The 20,953-nt window shown below is 50.2% G+C and overlaps 1 protein-coding gene across 3 annotated transcripts in view; it reads right to left on the bottom strand.

The window, feature by feature from the left end:
- The window catches only part of SRC (SRC proto-oncogene, non-receptor tyrosine kinase), a 50,293-nt gene that overhangs the window by 13,264 nt on the left and 16,076 nt on the right, over positions 1-20,953 (bottom strand). Inside the window, exons 2-6 of one of the 3 annotated variants that reach the window (XM_045980801.1) lie at positions 20,081-20,149; positions 7,427-7,594; positions 6,313-6,570; positions 4,644-4,743; positions 3,665-3,682 (exon numbers count right to left, since the gene is read on the bottom strand). In XM_045980801.1, coding sequence (XP_045836757.1) covers positions 3,665-3,682; positions 4,644-4,743; positions 6,313-6,562 — 368 coding nt within the window. In that variant the 5' untranslated portion in view covers positions 6,563-6,570; positions 7,427-7,594; positions 20,081-20,149. Of the gene's footprint in view, positions 1-3,664; positions 3,683-4,643; positions 4,744-6,312; positions 6,571-7,426; positions 7,595-10,080; positions 10,163-20,080; positions 20,150-20,953 lie in introns of all 3 variants that reach the window. The other 2 variants (XM_045980800.1, XM_045980799.1) reach the window with 2 other exon arrangements.

The raw sequence follows: 20,953 nt of genomic DNA, 5'->3' as shown, positions 1-20,953 counted from the left end.
CTCCAAGAGTCAGACCACGCTGGGCACCATCCTGCTCACCACCTGCAGGCTACGTGACCTTGGCCCTGCCTCCATTTCCTCACCTATGGGATGGAGATGCTCAACGCCTCCCTCCAAGGATATAAAATACCAGCCCAGGGCCTGGCACACAGTAAGCGCTCAATGTACATGAGCCGATAGTATCTTGATTTGGCTTTAAAAAGAAAAACAATGAAATCCGTGTCTCTATGGCACCCCTCCCCACTCTCCAAAATGTTTTTAAAAAACTGAAGCAGCAAATTTAACTAACCAGCTAAATAAATAAATAAAAACCAAACCCACTCAGTCCCAGTCTCCAATAAGGATTTGCTGTGTGACTTTGGGCAAGGACCCTACCTTCTCTGGGTCTTAATGTCCTCGTCTACAAAGAGGGAATAATATCGCAGAATCTCCCTTGCAGACAAAGTGTATAAATCCATTAGCCGTGAGCTGGACTTCGGGTCAACAAGGATCATGAGTGTGGCCGTCATCTAGGCTTCCCTGTGAAATGGAGCTGTGCAGACACATCTTTCTATGTCAGTGGTCTGGGAGGCTCACGCCTGCCTTGGGTCCCACATGAAGGGCCCCACAGCTTCCCAAATGGGTCCAGTCCTGCAGGGACACCAACCTGAGCCTGCACTTGGAAGTAATCTGTCAGGCTGAGCAGATTTACTACAGGCAGTGCCTTCCCCGGGGTCCTGGTCCTTATGAGATGGACTGGAAGAAGGGAAGGAAGGAAGGAAGGGAATAAAACACATTTCCTGCTGTACCCGTCACCTTCCCACAGGTGGCCGCAGGAAAGCACTGGATCGGGGTCCTCCAGCTATAGTTTTACCTCCCAGCTGCTGGTCACTAGCTGTGTGACCTCAGACAACCGACCTCACCTCTCTGAGCCTCAGGATCTTCTTTTCAGACCCTAATCCTTCAGCCAGCCAGGCTGGCATGTGGATCGGGGGGAGGGCAGCTTCAGAACCTGGGAAGTCACTCTGGTTTGGGCACTTTAACTCCCTTGGGTTGTTGGGACTGGTCAGACGAGCACTTTAGGGACTGTGGGCAAGCCAGGGTTCCCTGAGGCCCAGGCCCACGGTCAGTGGGACAGCGGCAGGCTGAGGCCAGGGGAGGCTACCTGGGGAGGGTGAATAGGTATCCCTTGCCCCAGGGTGGGAACTGGAACTGGAGTGCCCAGAACAAGGGGGGAGACATCGGTGCCTCCTGGATGGCTCCCCCAAAGAAGCTGCTGGAATCTGAGTCAGAGGAAACGGCAGTTTAGGGAACAACCTAGAGTTGGAACCTGAAGGGCCCCGACTCCTAGAGACTCAGACACCAGCGCTGGGGGTCCGGGACAGTGAGACATCAGACCCCCGTGGGCCTCCTCAGATCCAGGCCACATAGCATGTAGGATTCTGCGACCCAGGACCATTAGGCATTAAGATCCAGGGAGCACGGTCTCTAGGCCGACTACTGTGAGGACCCAGGCCCGGTAAACCTGGGCCAAACCCTAATGACAGGCAGAGTAGTCCTTAAGCTCTCCCGTCCCCGACAGCCAGTCCAGCCACCGGCCAGCCTCAGGAAGTCCCTCACTCAGACCGGGCCGGGGCTGGTGGCGGGAGTGGGACTAAATCACGGGCGCTGGGCAACAATGGGGGAAGGACACGCAGGGTAGTGCCTGGGTGGCTATGAGGCCTGAACACCTCAAATCTGGGTGACTCATCTGTCACTAAGGGCTCCCCACCCCTCCCCTTCCTCTGCTGCCCCAACCCCACCACCACTTGACTTCTCAGGCAAACGGGTGGCTGAGCACCGATCCCCCTCTCCAGTCACGGCGCCTCACTGCTATCCAAGGACTTCCCATGGACAGGACTCAACCACTAGCAGCCCCAGGCCTGGCCCAACACCCTCAGCCCTACTTGGAAAGCAGGAAGAAGGGAGGGAAGGGGCCAAAGGACAGGGGAGGACAGCCCTCTGCCTCTAGGTGAAAGAGGCAGAACCAAAGCTTCCAGAGCCTTCCCCCACCACACCCTGATTACTCAAGCTGTGGCCCCAGCTTGAAGTGCCCTTCCCATCACTGCGGGTAGAGATTCCCCCAAAGCAGACATCCCTGCAGGGCCCTTTCCTCCCCCCCAGGTCCTCAGGCTGCCAAGGAGCCCCTCCTTCAAGGGCCGTGGGTAGGAGGACCTGCCCGCCCCTCCCAGCTCTGCCACCACGAGCTGTGCGACCTTGAACAAGTCACCTCACCTCCCGGGGCCTCAGTTTCCTCCTGCACAAAAGAAAGCAAATCCGAGTTTCCAGCTCCCGGGGCTGTGGGGTCCCCACGACACCAGGCTGGCACACGGGGCACAGGAAACGGGGGAGGAACGCTAGTCGTCATCTTGCTCGACAAGTCCAGGGAGGCAGCCCCCACGGTGCTGAGCAACAGGTGATTCGGGGACCCACGAAGGTGGCACACCCAAGAGCAGCCCCCCAGGAGCTCCCAGTCTTGGGGAGGCCGATGTAAACCGCTGGAACTGCCAGGGCACCAAGGAGCACCAGGACTCCGACACACAAGGAAAGATGGGGAGAGAGCTGCTGCCCAAGTTCCCATCCCGGCTTTGCCACCTGCTAGCTGTGTGACCTTGGTCAAGGGCCTTCACATCTCTGAGCCTCAGTTTCCTCACTTGCAAAATGGAGACAGCCCCTCCCCCATCACCAGAGCCCTGGCAGGATTGCACCGGGGAGTAAGTACAAGGACATGGGTAGAAACGCCTGGCACAGCACCTGGCACCTCTTTTCCCTTTTGCCTCCCAGAGAAGGCCATCCGGAGCTGGATCTTGAAGGATGAATAGGAGTTTGCCAGGCAGAGACGGGAGAAAGGTGTTTCAGGCAGAGGGAACAGCATGCACAAGTGTCGGGAGGCGTGAATGAGCGAGACACACTCGGAGCTGCTGATGTCCAGCCTTGTTAGGCTTTGAGGATGCTAAAGGACCAAGTCTACGCTATCCCTAGCACCCTCTGGCCTTTCCACACCCCTAAGGGTACCCCACCCCTTCCAGCCCCACACCCTCCAACAAGCTGCCCTTCTAAGGGGGACTGCCTTCCACCACTTCTGCCAGCCACAGACCATCACTGTCCTTCCTTCAAGGACTGCTTGAACCTTCTAGTCCCTGCAGTCCCCACTACAGTGGGGGGCACACAGCAGGGACCACATGCCTGAGCAGACCCTGGCCCTGCCCTCTGCCTGTCACTGGGTCTGGACTGGAGCTGAGCACCAACCTCCCCAAGCCAGGCTGGCTCTGGGAAGGTCCCTTCTCCCCACAGACCTCACCGGGCCAGCACCGGACCCTGCATGCAGCTGGCCCTCAGCGCAGGCCGACTTGGCAGGATGGAGAGTGGGCAGGCTAGCAGGAAGGTGGATGGGGAAGAGGCATGATGCAGTGAGTGACAGGGGGATGGCAGGACCCTCCCCAGCCTCAGCCCAGGGTCAAGGTCAGGATCTGGTCCCACTGGCTGGGGGGAGGGCCTCAGCTGGGGAAGCTGGAGGGGGGCAGCCCAGGCAGCCAGGATCTGCAGGCAGGGACATGCAGTGGAGACACATGCAGACAGCAGCACCCCGCCCCCGACCAGCGAAGCCCCCCGACCCCAGCCCGCCGCCTATGAAATGTGTACACACCTGACATCCACCTTCCTCCTAAGGGCCAGCGAGAGAGAAGCAGAGAGAGGAAGAAGCTGAGAGGGGGCTGGAGGGAGCAAGCAGGAGCCAGGAATTGGGGGGGGTCCAATGGGATGTGGGGGTACACAAGGCCCTCCCAAGGGCAGGAATGCAGCAGGTGCTGAGCTCTGCCCCCTAAACTGGCAGTGCCTGCAGGAGTGACCCTGCCCCACTGTGCTGCTCCCCACCCCTCCCCGCTGGGCACATGGCCCAGGGCCTGCACCCCCCCAAGACAGGCATTGCACCCCACCCCCCGTACACTCCTGACAGGGAAAGGGGAGAGGACTGTCCCCCACCTCATGGCTAGAGCCCTACCCACGCCTCGCGAGTTCCCTCACCCCTGCCTCCGCTCCCCTGCCCGCAGGGACCCCAGGGCCGGACTGGCCCCAGGATATCCCGCCCCAAGGCTGGAGTCTCTGGAGGTGAACCGGATGTCCACACCCCATCCCACTGTCTCATCCCGACGCCCAGTTATAACCGCCTCACGCTGAGCGCCCAGTATGCAGACCCTGCCCCCCCCCCAATTTGGGCCCCACCCCCTGCAGCTAGGGACTCCTGCTCCACCAGCAGGTCCAGGCCCTCCAACCCGAGGTCCCTACAGAGGGCACCACTGAGGGCACAGCCTCCAGCTTGAGGCTCTGTTTTCTGCAGTCCTGGGTCCTGGGCCCTTTCCTGCCCTGACTGTATGCCCCTCTTTGAGTCTGGGACGCTGTGCTGTATTGAGTTACTGAGCCTGGATCCCTTGCCCTGGGAGCCCTGACCACCACCATCTGTCTCATCGGCCCAGGACGGTTCCCTGGACCTCGGCCAGCCCTGACACTAGCCAAGCCCGCTGCCCATCATGCTGCCCCTGGCTCTGGGATGCTCAGAAGTGGCTCCGGCCCAAGACTAGGTCCAGGGGATAAAGTCCCAAGGGAAGGTGGGGAAGGGGGTCACTTACGTGTTGTTGACAATCTGGAGCCGCTCCCCTTTCTTGAAGGACAAGTCGGTCTCTGTCCGAGACTCATAGTCATAGAGGGCCACAAAGGTGGTCACTCCACCTGCAGAGACGGGTGGGACGTGTCAGAACGGCCTGAGAGGGGTGGACAGGAGCGTCTTCCACAACCACCACAGCCCAGCCCAGAGGCGCAGTCACCCTTCCAGGGGTTGGGCCTGCAGCGTGTCCACCTGTGTGCATGTGTCTGGGCACCCCCGTGGGGGTACACGGGATGTGTGTACATCTCTTCACACGTGAATGTCCCCAGTGGGCTCTAGGTTGATCCTGAGTGTCGGCTTCAAGGGAGTGCTCAGCTTCCCCGTGGTCTCCGCAGCCCCCAGTCACAGGCCCCTTTGTGTTGTTCCTAGAGCCTGGCACACAGTAGGTGCTCAAGAAGCAACCGTGGGTGAATGAATGAACCAGTGAATAAAGGAGTCTGCGCCTGGCCGGGTTATTCTGTTTCTCCCTGTGCGACTGGGTGCCTCGATGTATCTGGGGGGATCTTGGCTCCAGGTACTATCCCCTCCAAGAGCCCCTCCCTGTCCCCCATTTTAGCCACAACCTTCACCCCACACACCTCCCCCCAAAGCCCCTCCATGCCCTTTTGGCTCCTTCTCAGCAGCCCCACCTTCGAACACCCTACACATTTTCCAAGCCTTGCTCTGTTTTTCTCCCCCATGCTCTGCATACTGCCGTGTCCCCAGCACGCAGAAGGGGCACCACGAAGGAATGGGTGTGCTTGTGGGTCTGTCTGTCTCACTCGGGGATGTCTGTGTCTAAGGATTCCGTGCGTGACCCTGTGTTTGTGCACGTGTGTGTTCTCACTGCAAGTGTATTCATCTGGGAACCTCTAGGTGTCGGGGATGGTGTGGCTAGCTGAGCCTGTGTCTGCACCCTGTGTGTGTCTTGATCTGGGAGTATGGGTTTGTTCGTGCATGTGTGTTTGTATTTGCTTATGTCTGCATAGTTGTGTGTCTGCGCCCAGCCGAGTGTCCCAAAGTGGGTCTCTAGGTACACGGTGTGTCTGTGAGTATCTCTGATGGTGTCTCCAGCTCAGCTTGTTTAAGTGTCTGCATAGGAATCTTAGGAGTTGCTGACTGTGTGTGGCTCTTTGCGCATCTCTGGGACTGCATCGTCATCTTTAAGCATCCCTTGCCTGGGGCTGCCATACCCTGAAGCGCCAGCAGAGGGCGCAGAGGTGCATCACCGAGTTGGGCCGCCCCGGTCTCACCCACCAGGGACCAGAGAACTCCTTCCTAGCCTTCCTTGCCCCCTCTGCCACGCAAGGCCTCCTGACCTGACCCATCTCTGGGCTGATCAAAGCAAAAAGCAAAGCCCCAGACCTAGTCCCCACACTGCCCTGGGCAAACAGCCCCCTGAACCTCTGGGCCTCAGTTCCCCACTAAAGTTCCATCTCTAGAGCCCTTTATACTCTACCCCAGATTCATCCTCAAAGGCAATGGATGTGCACCACACTTCTCAGTTTCTAAATCCCTTCCCCACCCACAACTTCCAGGAAACCCCCAACAGTCCCCAAACCCAAGAAATCCATAGACTCTTCCCCTTCAGCTAGAGAAGCAGCAGCCCGGAGAGGCCCCGCCCACAGGCACCCACACTCCCAAGGCCCACTGACCAGCCAGCGGCCCCGCCCTCTGCGGGGAGGTGACTGTGTCTGAGGAGTTGAAGCCCCCGAACAGCTTGGGCTCAGCAGCTGCGGAGGGGAAGGCCGTACTGGGGCCTCGGTGGCCATCAGCGGAGGCTGGCTTGCTGGGTGTCTGTGAGGTGGGGAAGGCGCCCCCGCCACCACCGTGGGTGTTCTCAGAGGGCTCCAGGCTGCGGCGCCGTTGGCTGGCATCCTTGGGCTTGCTCTTGTTGCTGCCCATGGTCCTGGCTGGAGAGGAGAAAGCACGCTGGGGTGAAGAACGCTGGGCCTGGGCCCTTTATACAGCCTCCACTCCCCTACCCATTCTACAGATGAGGACACTGAGGCCCAAAGAAGGGTACTGGCTTCTTTGGGTAACTTAGACTTTCAGAGCCTCAGTTTCTTAATCTGTAAAGTGGGGATAGTGATGGAACCCGTAAATGGCTTCCTTGGACAGGGCCAAGCACAGAAGAAATGACTCATAATCAGAAGCCCTAACCTCCCCCACCTCCCCCTGAGTCAGTTTCTGTCTGTCATGGGCCAGGATAGTATCTGAGTCATGTCTATTTCCCAGGCACACAACACATAGGAGAGGGCTTACTGAGGGTTTGCCCAGCAAACACAAGACCGACTGAAATGGTTTCATGCCAGGGTGAAAGGTGCTAAAAGTTGCAACCAAGGCAGGGATGCAGCCGGAAGCTGGAAGAAGGAGAGATGTCTGGGGGCTCACCCCAGCCATGGGGCCTTTGCACATGCTGTTCCCTCTGCCTGAATGCTATTCCCTGACCACTTCACCAGAATAACTCATGCCTCCTTCAGTTCTCAGCTCAAAAGTCACCTCCTTGGGAAGTGTTCCCCAAATCCTTTCTGGCCTAAGTCCCCCTGACTTTTGTACCTCTCCTTGATAACACGTGGCTCAGAAAAAAGCAAACTGAAAACTCTTCAGTGATGCCCACCGCCGTGCCACCCCCTTTTGCCTCCTACCTCCAATCCATAGATCCTGGTTAGCCCCAACTCCCAGTGAGCCTAGCCAGGCTCTTCCCAACCATCAAGGCCACCCCTCCCTCCTCCCTCATCTTGCAGCCCGGATGTGTCATCACCTCACCTGGTGGAAGGCAGCGGCTGTCCCAGAGGATCTGGGAAGCAGCCTGAAGTCTCAGCACGAACACCAGGTGTGGAGTCAGGGGTCTTGGACTAGAGGCCCTGCTCCACTTCTCCCCGTTATGTGACCCTAAGCAACTCACTTCCCCTCTTTGGGCCTCAACGTCTTCATCTGCAAAACAAGGATAAAGCAGACTTCTCAGGGCTGTTGTGCGGATATGATTAGAAAGAGAAATCTCCATGGCTCTGACTCTGGGGTCACACTTTATCAGGCTCTGACTCCAAAAGTTCCAATGCTAAGAACTTCTCAGACCTTCCCTTCCTTCAACCCTCCCAAAGCCTATTGTGAGCATGAGCAAGGTAGGGTATGACACGGTGGTTAAGGGTGGGCTCTGGAGCCCGACTCCCCAAACTCAGATCCCACCTTTACCCCTAATTGGCTGTGTGACCTCAGGCAAATGACTTAACCTCTCTGTGCCCTATTTCTTCATCTGGAAATGATGGGGTCATCTGGGTCCCTCATAAGTGATTGAGGTAAGTCACCCTACCACATCAGCTATGACTGCTACTGTGTAGTTCTGGACATACCGGCAAGGTGGGTTTGGAATATTCTCCAGGGAATGCTGGAGGCCCTGGAATGAGTCCAGAATTTCCTCTGGGAACCTGTGGGTGGGGAAAAGTGCTCTTTTTTTTTTTTTTTTTTTAAGATTTTATTTATTTATTTGACAGACAGAGATCACAAGTAGGCAGAGAGGTAGGCAGAGAGGTAAGCAGAAAGGCAGGCAGAGACAGAGGAAGGGAAGCAGGCTCCCTGCTGAGCAGAGCTCAATCCCAGGACCCTGGGATCATGACCTGAGTTGAAGGCAGAGGATTTAACCCACTGAGCCACCCAGATGCCCCGGGAAAGTGCTCTTGACTGGTTGAGGCCTGAGGCAAGATCACTGGCCCTGAGCACAAAGACCAGGTCTGCAAGATCTCCTCCCTACGGGAACCTTAGCCAGTTCCTGCACCCCTCGGGCCTCAGGCTGCCAGGCTGCACAATGTGGGCACAGCCAGCCTGCTCCCTGGGGACCATTCAGCTCTGAGAATGTGGGGCTGGAGAGGCCAGGAGGAGACCTGCTCAACAGCCCCAGGGATCACCAGGCCCTCCTGAGGGACCGGCAAACAGGCCTGGGGACAAAGACCAATTTCTATGGCAACCCAATCCACGGGGGTCATATGAGCACTCATATAGCCCATGTCCCGTGGGTCCTAATGACCCAGTTTCCTGCCACCCCAGGCTTGATGAAAGCTGGGCCCCAACCACGGCATCCCCTACCCTGGTACAGTATTCACAGCCCTGACTGTGCAGCAGGTGATATGCCAGTTAACAGAGGGACACAAAGATGAACTGGACAGGCCTTGTGTCCAAGGACACATGCGCTAGCAGAACACTTGTTTGTGGGACTCTCAGAGGAAATAAAGAATATATTTTTTAGTTACAATTTTTAAAAGTTTTTAAGTGATAGAACTCTCTAGGAGCCTGAACTTTCTTTAGAATGAACTAAAAGATGAAGGGTGAGCCCCCTGTCACTGGAGGTAATCAAGGAAAGGAGACAGAGTCATTGGCTGGTGTGCTGTGGCAAAATAGGGAGAGCCAGGCCTGGACCTGGAGAACCGCCCCCTAACCAGCACCTAGAAAATGCATGTTCCCTCTTGGGAGAGGTTGAGGGAAAAAAGACAGCTCTTGGTCCCAAACTCTTACACTGACCAATACCACTCCCAGCAGGGCATGCAGAAAAAGTATAAGAGAGCTTTTAAGACCCAGGAAAGGTGGCCTGGTCTCCGGTTGCAATGTTTTTCAGTTTGTGGGGTTTCTGTTCTGTTTGTTTTTTGGTCTTTGTGGTTAAATCTGAGTATCTAAGTAACACGTGTTTGTGGAGAGGCAGGCGTGTGGTGGTTAAGAGCTACAGTACCAGAGTGTTTGAATCCTGGCCCTGCCACCCCAGCATGGGACCCTGTGCATCAGTTTCCTCTTCTATAAGTCAGGGAGAACAGCAGTGCACATGTCACAGGGCTGTTGGGAGAACCAGCTTGAGGAAGGCATAAGGAACACGCTCAGGACAGAGCGGCACGTTGCTGGCCCTGCCCCGGAAGACAAGCAGCTGGGCATCATGGGATCGTATGACAGTAAACAAAACAGGACTCCATCTAGTGCCCTTGCCCACGCTCCCTGGAGGCAGGCCTGGGTCATACCCACCTCCACCTCCCCAGGGGCCAGGAAGGACCTGGCATCTACTAATTGTTCTGGAAATATCTGCAGACCAGACAAAAGACGAAATGAGCACAGACACGATTTGCCTCCTGCTTTGTTCCTACGACGCCACACTGTGGACACCAAGTATCACTCCTGGATATTCAAAAACTCCCAGGGCCTGGACCTGGGCGAGGCCTTGCTCCAAGCAGTCTACAAACCCTCATTTGTCTAATTCTCATGATAATCTGGAAGGTAGATACTAGCAGCGTTCTTGTTTTACCCATGAGCAGACTAAGGCACAGGGAGGTTGAAGAACTTGTGTGAGGTCATCCCTCGAGGGTGAGAGGGGACAGGGAACCACACTGGGCAGGCAGGAATCAGGGGCTGTTCATGGGGTCTGCTGGGGGGACTTGTGGGCCTACCTCGCCCTCAGGACATCTCTCACGTGGAACAGCCAGATGCCCTTGGCAGATGGAGCACGGAAGAAGAGCCCAGCCTGTTCTCCTGGAAAAAGCCAGAAGTTTCCAGCTTTGACAAAGCAGAGTGTCCTCAAAGAAGGACAGGTGTATTCAGCGTGGTGTCTAGTCCCTGCAGGGCTGCTGCCGTGCTGTGTGACCTCAGGAGAGATCACCCTCCCAGACCCCAGGCTCCTTTCTTGAGGCAGGACCCTGTCTTCTGGCCTTTTGGTTTCTGGGGCCCAAACTCCAAGTCACCATGAGTTGCCCATTGGAGAGGAACCAATCCCCACATCTCTTCCGCCACTCGCACACTCTGAGGTACAGATAGACCCTTGGGGGGTCCAGGGGAAGTGGTGAGGCCTCCATGCTGGGGTGCCTGAGGTTCCCAGAGGAAGGAGGCCCCTTTCCTCCGGGGAGCCACTCCTAACCTCAGGCTCCCGACCACAGTCCCCAGACTGAGGGCCTGTGCATGAGAAGCACCAGGAAGCCGGCCAGCAGCACTTCCCCACACCGCCCAGCCCTTCATGCTCCAGGGGCCCCCAGCTGACTTGGCGTCTCCCCATAAGGCTGTAGCCCTAGCCCCACGGCCCGTGTCACCGTCTCCGTGCCGGTTCTCCCAAGTCCCCAAGTCTTCCTCAAATATCTCCCTCCCCCAGCCCCGCATTAGTCCCCTGGGCGAGGCACCTGTCTTCCAGGGCCTGAACACTGGAGTCCGGCCAGGAGGTGCACCCACCTTCCCGCAGCCAGGGGCATCTCTGTAAACCACGTGGACAACGGGGACCTCCTCTGCTTGGCGCACTCCATGGAAAACCAGAAACGACCTATGTGCTCGGGGCGGGGGGGGCAGGTGAGCAAATGACGCCTGTGCACCGCGGGGACAGTCACACAGCTAACCAGCCGGAGCCAGAGCACAGCGCCACCGAGAGAGAAATCGGCCAGTGTAGAATGTCCTCTGGGCCTCATGGGACTTGTTTCCTCAACTGGAATAGGGGGACAACAACACTCCCTACCTCCCGGTGTCAGTCAGAGGACTAAATGAGCCAGCGTTTGCCATGGGCTTGGTGCAGTGCTGGCGTGGAGTAGGCATGAGTTACTATGGTTCTAGAAAGGAAGCTGGCACGTGCGTGTGTATGTGTGTTTGCGAGAGCATGTGCGTCTACTGTCGAGGTGCAGAGAAAGTTCTGGAAGGATTCCAAATGCTTCACAGTATTTCATCCAAAAGGTGTGGGACAAGGAGAGGAAAATGCCTTTTTCAGTTTATGTCATATCACGTGACATTTAGAATTGGCTTTGTCAAGAACTGTTTTTTAATGAGACACACACACACACTGAAGAGATTTCCATGACTCCCCTCTGGATGAGGCCCAAACTGCTCTCCGGGGTCCACCAGGCCCTGCACAGTTAGTGCTGTCGTGCTCTCCCATGGCCCCTCCGCTGGGGGGCACCACACTCTCCCTTACCTCCTGACCTGCCCGTGGCCCCTCCCCAGGCACACAGACCCTCACAACATCCAGAAGAGTGTGGGCGATGAACTGCTGTTCGCTCCCAGCACACCCGCCCCTTCCTCCCCTACTCTGAAGAGCATCACCTCCACTTCCTCTACGGGCAGAGGGAGGCCGGGGGATTAGGACTTGAGAGTGAGGAATCCAGTCGGGCCTGGGTTCAAATCCTGCCTCCACTGCTTACTAGCGAAATCTTGGGCAAGTCACTTTGCGTCTCAGCTTCCTTATCTTTAAAATGGGGATGCTAGTACACCTAACATCAGAGACTCAAACAAGAGAGGCCATGTGCCAGGCACAGAACAAGTGCTCAAGAAACAGCTCACAGTGGTGTTTGCTACATTAGTAACGTGGCAGGGAATAAGAGGAGATAGGTGTTAGGTGGCAAGGCCTTGAATGCAAAGCATAGAGCTGAGAACTTTACGTGAGGTTGATCCTCAACTGTCCTGACAGCACAAGGAAGTAGGGACTGTAACTGTGCCCACTTAACAGATGGAACCACGGTTCAGAGAAACCAAACCTTTCCTGAGGCCACACAGCAAGTGAGTGTACCAGGGCTGGGACGCTCGAGGTCTAGGAGAGTGGCATCAGAAGGCACCTCTGGGGGACCCCCCACCATGCAGGCAGCCCCCACTGCCAGGTGCACCCACCACTCCACCAGCTCTGCCTCCCCTACACAGAACCAACACAGCACTCAGAGGCCAACCTCTGACATCACTGACCTTCACTCTGGACCTTCCAGGAAAACAGAAGCATCACAAAACTATAGGCTTGGAGCTAGAATGCCAAGTTCAAGTCCAGCTTGCCAATTTCTAGCCAGGCAACCCCAAGGGGGCCTCAGTTTACCCCTTCTCAAAAATGGGAATCAGTGTAATTATTCCCACATAACTAGTCTTATTGTAAGAAAACATAGAGGTGGGGCACCTGGGTGGCTCAGTGGGTTAAGCCTCTGCCTGGGATCAAGCCCCGCAACAGGCTCTCTGCTCAGCGGGGAGTCTGCTTCCCCCACTCTCTCTGCCTGCCTCTCTGCCTACTTGTGATCTCTTTCTCTGTCAAATAAATAAATAAAATCTTTTAAAAAAGAAAACAAAGAGGTAATACTTATAGAGGGCCTAGCAGATAGGAAGTGTTCCATAAATATTAGCTACCATCATCATTACTGTGCAAGACCTTTTTTAGATCCTTGCTCTTTTTTTTTAAAGGTTTTATTTACATATTTATTTTAGAGAGAGAATGCGCACGTAAGCGAGGGGAAGAGAAGAGGGAGAGGGGCAAGCAGACTCCACACTGAGCACGGAGCCCCAGATGCAGCTCAATCTTACAAACCTGAGATCAGGACCTGGGCAAAAATTAAGAGTCGGACGCTCAACTGACTGAGCAACCCAGGCGCCCCAGATCCTTGCTCTTTTGTAATCACTCTTACAATGAAGCAAAGGCTTCCCAGATTCCTACTATGTGCCAAGTTCAGTGCACAGCCGTGGAGGGACTATCTGTTGGGGTTCATCAGGAGCCCAGGCCTAGAAAAGCCACTTCACAGGGAAAAAGTCCAAGAAAGGTGAGCATGCCCACTAGTTAACCTTGCTCTGAGATCCTTGCCAATCCAATGAGCTAAGAATAAGAAATGGAAGTAATAAAACAAAATTAGAAAAGAGAAGACAAGGATCATCATTTGCAGATGTTATCAGCGCAGACCTGGCAAGTCCAAGAGAATCTGCTGAAAACTATGAAGCAAAGAGCAAATTACGCAAAGTGGGAGGAAATTAAAAGTTAACACCCCCGGGCGCCTGGGTGGCTCAGTGGGTTAAGGCCTCTGCCTTCGGCTCAGGTCATGATCCGGGGGTCCTGGGATCGAGCCCCGCGTTGGGCTCTCTGCTCCGCGGGGAGCCTGCTTCCTCCTCTCTCTCTGCCTGCCTCTCTGCCTAGTTGTGATTTCTCTCTGTCAAATAAATAAAATATTTAAAAAAAAAAAAAAAAAAAAGTTAACACCCCCAAATCAACAATGTATCTATAGACCAGCAGCAATCAGAAAATAAAAGCAAGGTAGTCTTGATTTTGGCTCAGGTCATGATCTCAGGGTCATGAAATCAAGCCCGCATCAGGGCATCAGGCTCTGCACTCAGCGCGGAGTCTGCTCTGCTCTAGGATTCTCCACACACCCCCCCACCATCTCCCACGGCCCCTCTCCCACCTCACACTCCTGCGCTCGCTCGCTCTCTCTCTCAAATAAATTAACAAATAAAATCTCTTTTAAAAAAGAAAAGAAGGGGGCGCCTGGGTGGCTCAGTGGTTTAGGCCGCTGCCTTCGGCTCAGGTCATGATCTCAGGGTCCTGGGATCGAGTCCCGCATCGGGCTCTCTGCTCGGCAGGGAGCCTGCTTCCTCCTCTCTCTCTCTCTGCCTGCCTCTCTGCCTACTTGTGATCTCTCTCTGTCAAATAAATAAATAAAATCTTTAAAAAAAAAAAAAAAAAAAAAAAAAGAAAAGAAGATCAAAGAAAGCTTAGCTTTATGAAAATATCGATTCATCCTAAATTAATCTCACAGTTGAATATGATCCCAATAAAAACCCCAACAGGATTTTTTTCTTAATCTAGGTATATCAATTTTAAAGTTACAACTAAAAGTAAATGTATATGAGCAGTCAGAAAAATCCTAAAAAGAGTAATGGCGGGGAAACAGCCTGACCAGATAGTGAAAATCACTATAATTAAAACTGCGTCGAGGCATCTGGGTGGCTCAGTCGTTAAGTATCTGCCTTCAGCTCAGGTCATGATCCCAGGGTCCTGGGATAGAGCCCCCTGTTGGGCTCCCTGATCAGTGGGAAGCCTGCTTTTCCCTCTCCCACTCCCCCTGCTTGTGTTCCCTCTCTCGCCATCTCTCTCTCTCTGTCAAATAAATAAATAAAATTTAAAAAAAAAAATAAAAAAGCTCTGTCATATCAGCACAAAAACAGGAAAACTTATACAACAGAATAGAGGGGGGTCCAAAAATTGCCCAAAACATACAGGGACTTAACACATAACGAAAGTGGCATTTCATGCCAGTGCAAAAAAAAGATAGGTAAAATCAAGCTGAGATCAATGACCTGCCATCAGGAAACAAAGTTGGGTTTTAAACCTACTCCATATGCCTATAAATTCCAGATCAATCAGATTTAAAACACACAAAAATAAAACCAAAAAGCTTAAAAAGGGGAGCAGAGAATAAATTTTCTAATCTCAAAATCGGGAAAACATTTCTTAACACAGGACAAAACCTAAAAATCGTTCTTAAAATGATAAATCTAGGGGCGCCTGGGTGGCTCAGTGGGTTAAAGCCTCTGCCTTTCGCTCAGGTCATGATCCCAGGGTCCTGGGATCGAGCCCCGCATCGGGCTCTCTGCTCCGCAGGGAGCCTGCTTCCTCCTCTCTCTCTCTCTCTGCCTGCCTCTCTCCCTACTTGTGATCTCTGTCTGTCAAATAAATAAATAAAATCTTTAAAAAAAATGATAAATCTATCTACATAAAAATCTAAAATGTCTGCGGGGCTCAATAAATATAAACAAATTCAACAGGCAAGCAACAAACTAAGAAAAATATTTGTAACTCATATGAGAGACAAGAGTTATCCCCTTTATATATAATGAACTCCCACAAAATAAGAAAAATAATCATAGCAAACAAAATGGCTCTTCAACATATTACAAGACACCTCACTTATAAGATTATGCAAATTAGGGCGCCTGGGTGGCTCAGTGGGTTAAAGCCTCTGCCTTCGGCTCAGGTCATGATCCCAGGGTCCTGGGATCAAGCCCCGCATCGGGCTCTCTGCTCCGCAGGGAGCCTGCTTCCTCCTCTCTCTCTGCCTGCCTCTCTGCCTAGTTGTGATTTCTCTCTGTCAAATAAATAAAATATTTTAAAAAAAGATTATGCAAATTAAAAGTACACAATTTCCCCAACGACAGCAGAATACACATTCTTCTCAAGGGCAAATGGCACATTCTCTGGGACAGACCATATTCTAAGTCATTAAGCCTCAATACATTCAAAAGGGGTGAAATCATAAAAAGTATGTTTCCAACCACAATATGATGAATTAAGAAATCAATAACAGAAATTACAAATATGTAAAAATTAACATACTCCTCAATAACCAATGAATCATCAAAACAATAGAAAATGCTTTGAGGTGAATGAAGATGAAGACACAACATATCAAAATGTATGGGATGTAGTAAAAGTAGAACTTAAAGGTTAACTTAGAACTATAAATGCCTATATTAAAAAAGAAGAAAGAAAAAATAAATAAATGAAAAAGAGGAAAGATTGCAAACCAATAACCTAACCTTCCACCTTCACACAATAGCAAAATAAAAGCAAATTAACCCTAAAGCAAGTAAAAGGAGGGAAACGCAGATTAGGGCAGAAATTAAGGGCATAATTTGCGACGACATGGATGGAACTAGAGGATATTATGCTTAGTGAAATAATCAATCGGAGAAAGACAACTATCATATGATCTCCCTGATATGAGGAAGTGGTGATGCAACATGGGGGCTTTGGGCCATAGGAAAAGAATGAACAAAACAAGATGGGATCAGGAGGGAGACAAACCATAAGAGACTCTTAATCTCACAAAACAAACTGAGGGTTGCCAGGGACAGGAGGGGGGGCCCTAGGAAGAGGGTGGTGGGGTTATGGACATTGGGGAGGGTATGTGCTATGGTGAGTGCTGTGAAGTGTGTAAACCTGGCGATTCACAGACCTGTACCCCTGGGGCTAATAATACATTATATGTTTATAAAAAAACAAAAAAATTATTTAAAAAAAAGAAATTAAGGGCCTAGAAAATTTAAAAAACAACAGAGAAAATCAACAAAACTAAAGGTTGTTTCTTTAAAAAGATCGACAAAATTGACAAACTTTTAGCTTCACTGAACAAGAAAATCAGAGAGAAGACTCAAATTACTAAAATCAGGAACGAAAGAGAGAACAATACTATAAACCTTATGGAAATAAAGTTATAAGGGCATGCTATAACTACTCCAACAAATAAGATAACTCAGATGAAAGGGACAAACCCCTAAAAAAACACAAACTAACAAAAGTAAGAATAAATAGGAAATCTGAATAAAGCTAAAACAAGTAAAGAGATTGAATGAACAATCTTAAAACATCTTACAAATAAAGACCCAGGCCCAGATGGCTTCACTGGTGAATTCTACCAAACATTTAAAGAAGAATTAGTATAACAAGTCTTTACTAGGAACAGCACCCTAATACCAAAAGCAGACAAAGACATAATTTTTTTTAAAAAAAGGGAGGCAAATACAGACTGCTATCTCTTATGAATATAAGATATAAAAGTCTTTTAACAAAATACTAGAAAACTGGATTCAACAACACATAAAAATAATAATGCATCATGACCAGAATACAACGTTGGTTTAAATTCCTAAAAACTGATTAATATAATATACCATACCGAATAGAATAAAGGACAAAAAACACAATAATCTCGATAGATGCGTGAAAAGGTATTTAATAAAATCCAACACTCTTTCATGATAAAAACACTCAACAAATTCCCTGGAATTTCCTGAATCTGATTAAGGGCATCTGTGAAAAACTCTCTCTAACATCATACTTAAAGGTGAATCGCTGAATGCCTTCCCCCGAAGATCAGGAATAACATAAGGATGTCCACTCCTACAACTTCTCTTTAACACTGTACTATAGGTTCCAGGCAGGGCAATAGAGAAGAAGAAGAAATAAAAGGCAACCAGATCAGAAAGGAAGAAGTAAAGCTATCTCTGTTTGCAGATGACATGATCTTGTATACAGAAATTCCTAAGGATTCCTATAAAAAATTATCAGAATAAACAAGTTCAGCAAGGTTGCAAGGTATAAGATCAATATATAACAAATAAATTATATTTCTAAACACCAGCAATGAATAATCCAAAAATAAAATTAAGAGAACAATCTACAATATCAAAGGAACACTTAGGAATCAGAGTAACCAAAGAAGAACAAAATTTACACTCTAAAAAACTTCAAAAACTGTTAATAAGAAATTAAAGAAAATCTAAATAAGTGGAAAGACATCCCATGTTCATGGACTAGAAGACTAAACACAGCTACAGTGGCAATATTCCCCAAATTCATCTATAGACTCAACATAATCCCTATCAAAATCCCAGCTATCTTCTTGGCAAAAATTGACAAACTGATCCTAAAATTCATATGGAAGGTCAAGGGACCCAGAATAGCAAAAACAATCTTGAAAAAGAGAAACAAAGCTTGAGGGCTCATTCCTCTCAATTTCAAAACTTGGGGGAAAGCTCCAGTAATCAAGACACCATGGGGACACCAGGCTGACTCAGATGGCAGAGCACACAACTCTTGATCTCTCATGGTGTGTTAGGGCCCCACATTGGGGGTAGAGATTACAATCAACCAGTCAATCAAACAATCAATCAATAATACCATGGTACTAGCATGAAGACAGATGTATAAATCCATGGGAGAGAATTGAGGGACAGAAATAAACCCTCACATTTATAGACAATTGAGTTTTGGCAAGAGTGCCGACACCCCACAACAAAGAAAATACAGTCTTTTCAACAAATGGTGCCGGAAACACAGGATATGCATATGCAAAATGTGGAAGCTGGATACCTTCCTCAAGCCTTACACCAAAAATTAACTCAAAATGGATCATGAACCTAAATACGCAAAGTAAATCTGAAAAAAATCTTATAAGAAAATCTATGTATATATTTCATGGCCTTGGTTTCCTAGATATGACACCCTGGGCATTAGCAACAAAAGAAAAAATGGATAAACTGGATGCCACCAAAATTAAAAACCTTTGTGTCCAAAGAACATCATCAAGGAGGTAAAAAGAATTCACAGAATGGGAGAAAATACTTGCAAATCTTATCTGTGATAAGGGATCTATACCTAGGATATATAAAGAAAACTTACAACTCAACAACAAAAAGACACACACGTAATTTTTTAAAATGGGCAAAAGATTTGAATAGACATTTCTCCAAAGGGGAACTACAAATGGCCAATAACTGTATAAAAGATATTCAACGTTATTAGTCATAAAAGAGATGCAAATCAAAACCACAATGAGCTACCCCTTCACACCCACTAGGAAGGCTATAATTAAAAAGATAACTGGAAGTTGTTGGAAACGTGGCTGATGGGAATGTACAGTGGTGTTGCTGCTTTGGAAAACAGCCTGGTATTTCCTCAAAAGATTAAACATAGCGTTACCATTATGATTCAGAAGGTCTGCTCTAGGTATGTACCCAAGAGAAAAGAAAACATTCACATGAAAACTTGTACGCAAATATTTATAACATCGTTATTCATAATAGCCAAAAAATGGAAACCACCATATGTGCAGCAGCTGACAAATGGACAAATAAAATGTGGCCACTATATCCAGACAATGGAATATTATTTGGCAAGAAAAAGGAATGAGGTACTGATAACGTGCTATGACACGGACGAACCTTGAAAACATGATGCTAAGTGAAAGAAGCTAGACACAAAAGACCACATTTATAGAAAAGGTCCAGAATCGGCAAATCTATAGAAACAGAAAGATTGGTTGTTGCCTGGAGCTAGAGGAGGAAAATCTGAGGGGGAGTGGGGAGTGACTAATGGAAACACAGCTTCTTTCTGGGGTGATGAAAATGTTCTAAAATTGATTGTGGTGATAGTTACACAACTCTGTGAGTCTACCAAAAACCATTAAATAGTACATTTTAAATGGCTGAATTGTTTGATATGTGAATTATACCTCAGTAAAGCTGTGATATTTAAAAACAAAACACTACAGCAGAGAGCCACTGTTCAACTATTAGATTGGCAAAGACCCCAGAATTCTACAGCAACCCGCACTAGTGAGAGGGAAGAGAGACCGGGGGAAGGGGGTGGGCATCCACACAACCCACCGGAAGGACCATCTAACAATTGCCATCAAAATTATGGCTGCATACACCCTCTCACCCCGCATTTTGGGATCAATTCTCAAGGAATCGTCCCACATGGATACTAAGTGTATGACTGAGGGTCTCCATACCAAACTGTTTATAAGAAGAGACTGGAAACAACCAAAGTATTCTTCACGAATTAAATAAAGCATGATCTCCATCCACACAACGAAGACTAAGCAACCATGAAAAAGAAAGCAGCACCCAACAATCCCCAACGTATGCTGTCAAGAAAAAAGTTATACCACAGGCTACGTGTGTGTATATGTGTGTTACATGTTTATTCACGCCTCTCCATCTCCCTGGAAGGACACACCAGAACCCCTCCCAGTGGGAGGGGGACTGGCAAGGAGACCTGCGTCCAAGAAAGGCTTTTCACTGTCTTCCTTTGTACTTTGAATTTTTTTTTTAACTCTGTGTGTGTGTGTGTGTGTATGCTTTCTCTTTTCCTTTCAGGAAAAAACACAAGCTTACCTGGTCTCGAATCCTGGTGCGCTCTCTCTCATAGCTGGCAAAGTCCCCTCGCTTCTCTGAGCTTGTGTTCTGCAAAGAGAGGGATAATCGTATCAGCCTTCAAGGTTGTTGTGGAGGGGCAAATAAGACAGCCCATGCACAGGGCTCTTTGCTGTGTCTGGTGCCCATTCGGGGCATGGTCCTTATTGTTTATTAATAGGTCACCCTCTACACCAAGGTGGATGATACCAGGTGGCATCAGGGGGCCTCGGACCACACGTGCAGAGCACAGGCCCATCCTCTCGGACTGGGAGAAGCCGGGAAAGGCTTGCTGGGAGAGGCAGCATTTGAGAAGGACTTCAGGAATGAGAAGGAGTCCCACAAGCAGAGATGACTGGGGACAATGCTCCTGGCAAAGGGAGCCATGCACTGGAAGACATGGAGATAGGAAAGCCCTGGGTATTCACTCAATTGCACTTTTGTTGGTTCCTTCCACTAAGCTTAGCTGAGCATCTGCTAGACGCCAACCACTGTAGTGGGAAAGACAGGCAAAAGCGAAGGGGCTAAATCAGCCAAGGGAGGAATTATAGTGATGGGGACAAGGAGGGACTGGGGCAGAACCGCACATCCTACTGCTCAAAGGGCAGACCAGGAAAAGGAGGCTCAGAGAAGGACAGGGGTGGCCTAAGATCACACAGCAGGATCTCAACTTCTGAAAAGACCTCCACACTCTCCATCACCCCACAGGCCTGGAGAAGAAAAAGCCCACAGGGATCCTCCGGAGGTGCACCCCTCAGAAGGTGGACAGATACCATCTAAACTGGAGGGCCCACAAAAAAGAGAGACAGTTGGTTCTCAGATGACAACAACGGCCAGTTGATGAGCAGAGAGACT

This window comes from Meles meles, chromosome 16 (genome assembly GCF_922984935.1).
Source record: "Meles meles chromosome 16, mMelMel3.1 paternal haplotype, whole genome shotgun sequence".
Lineage (NCBI taxonomy): Eukaryota > Metazoa > Chordata > Mammalia > Carnivora > Mustelidae > Meles > Meles meles.
Note: the sequence above shows the minus strand (reverse complement) of the source record. Positions and strands in the feature narration are given on the sequence as shown.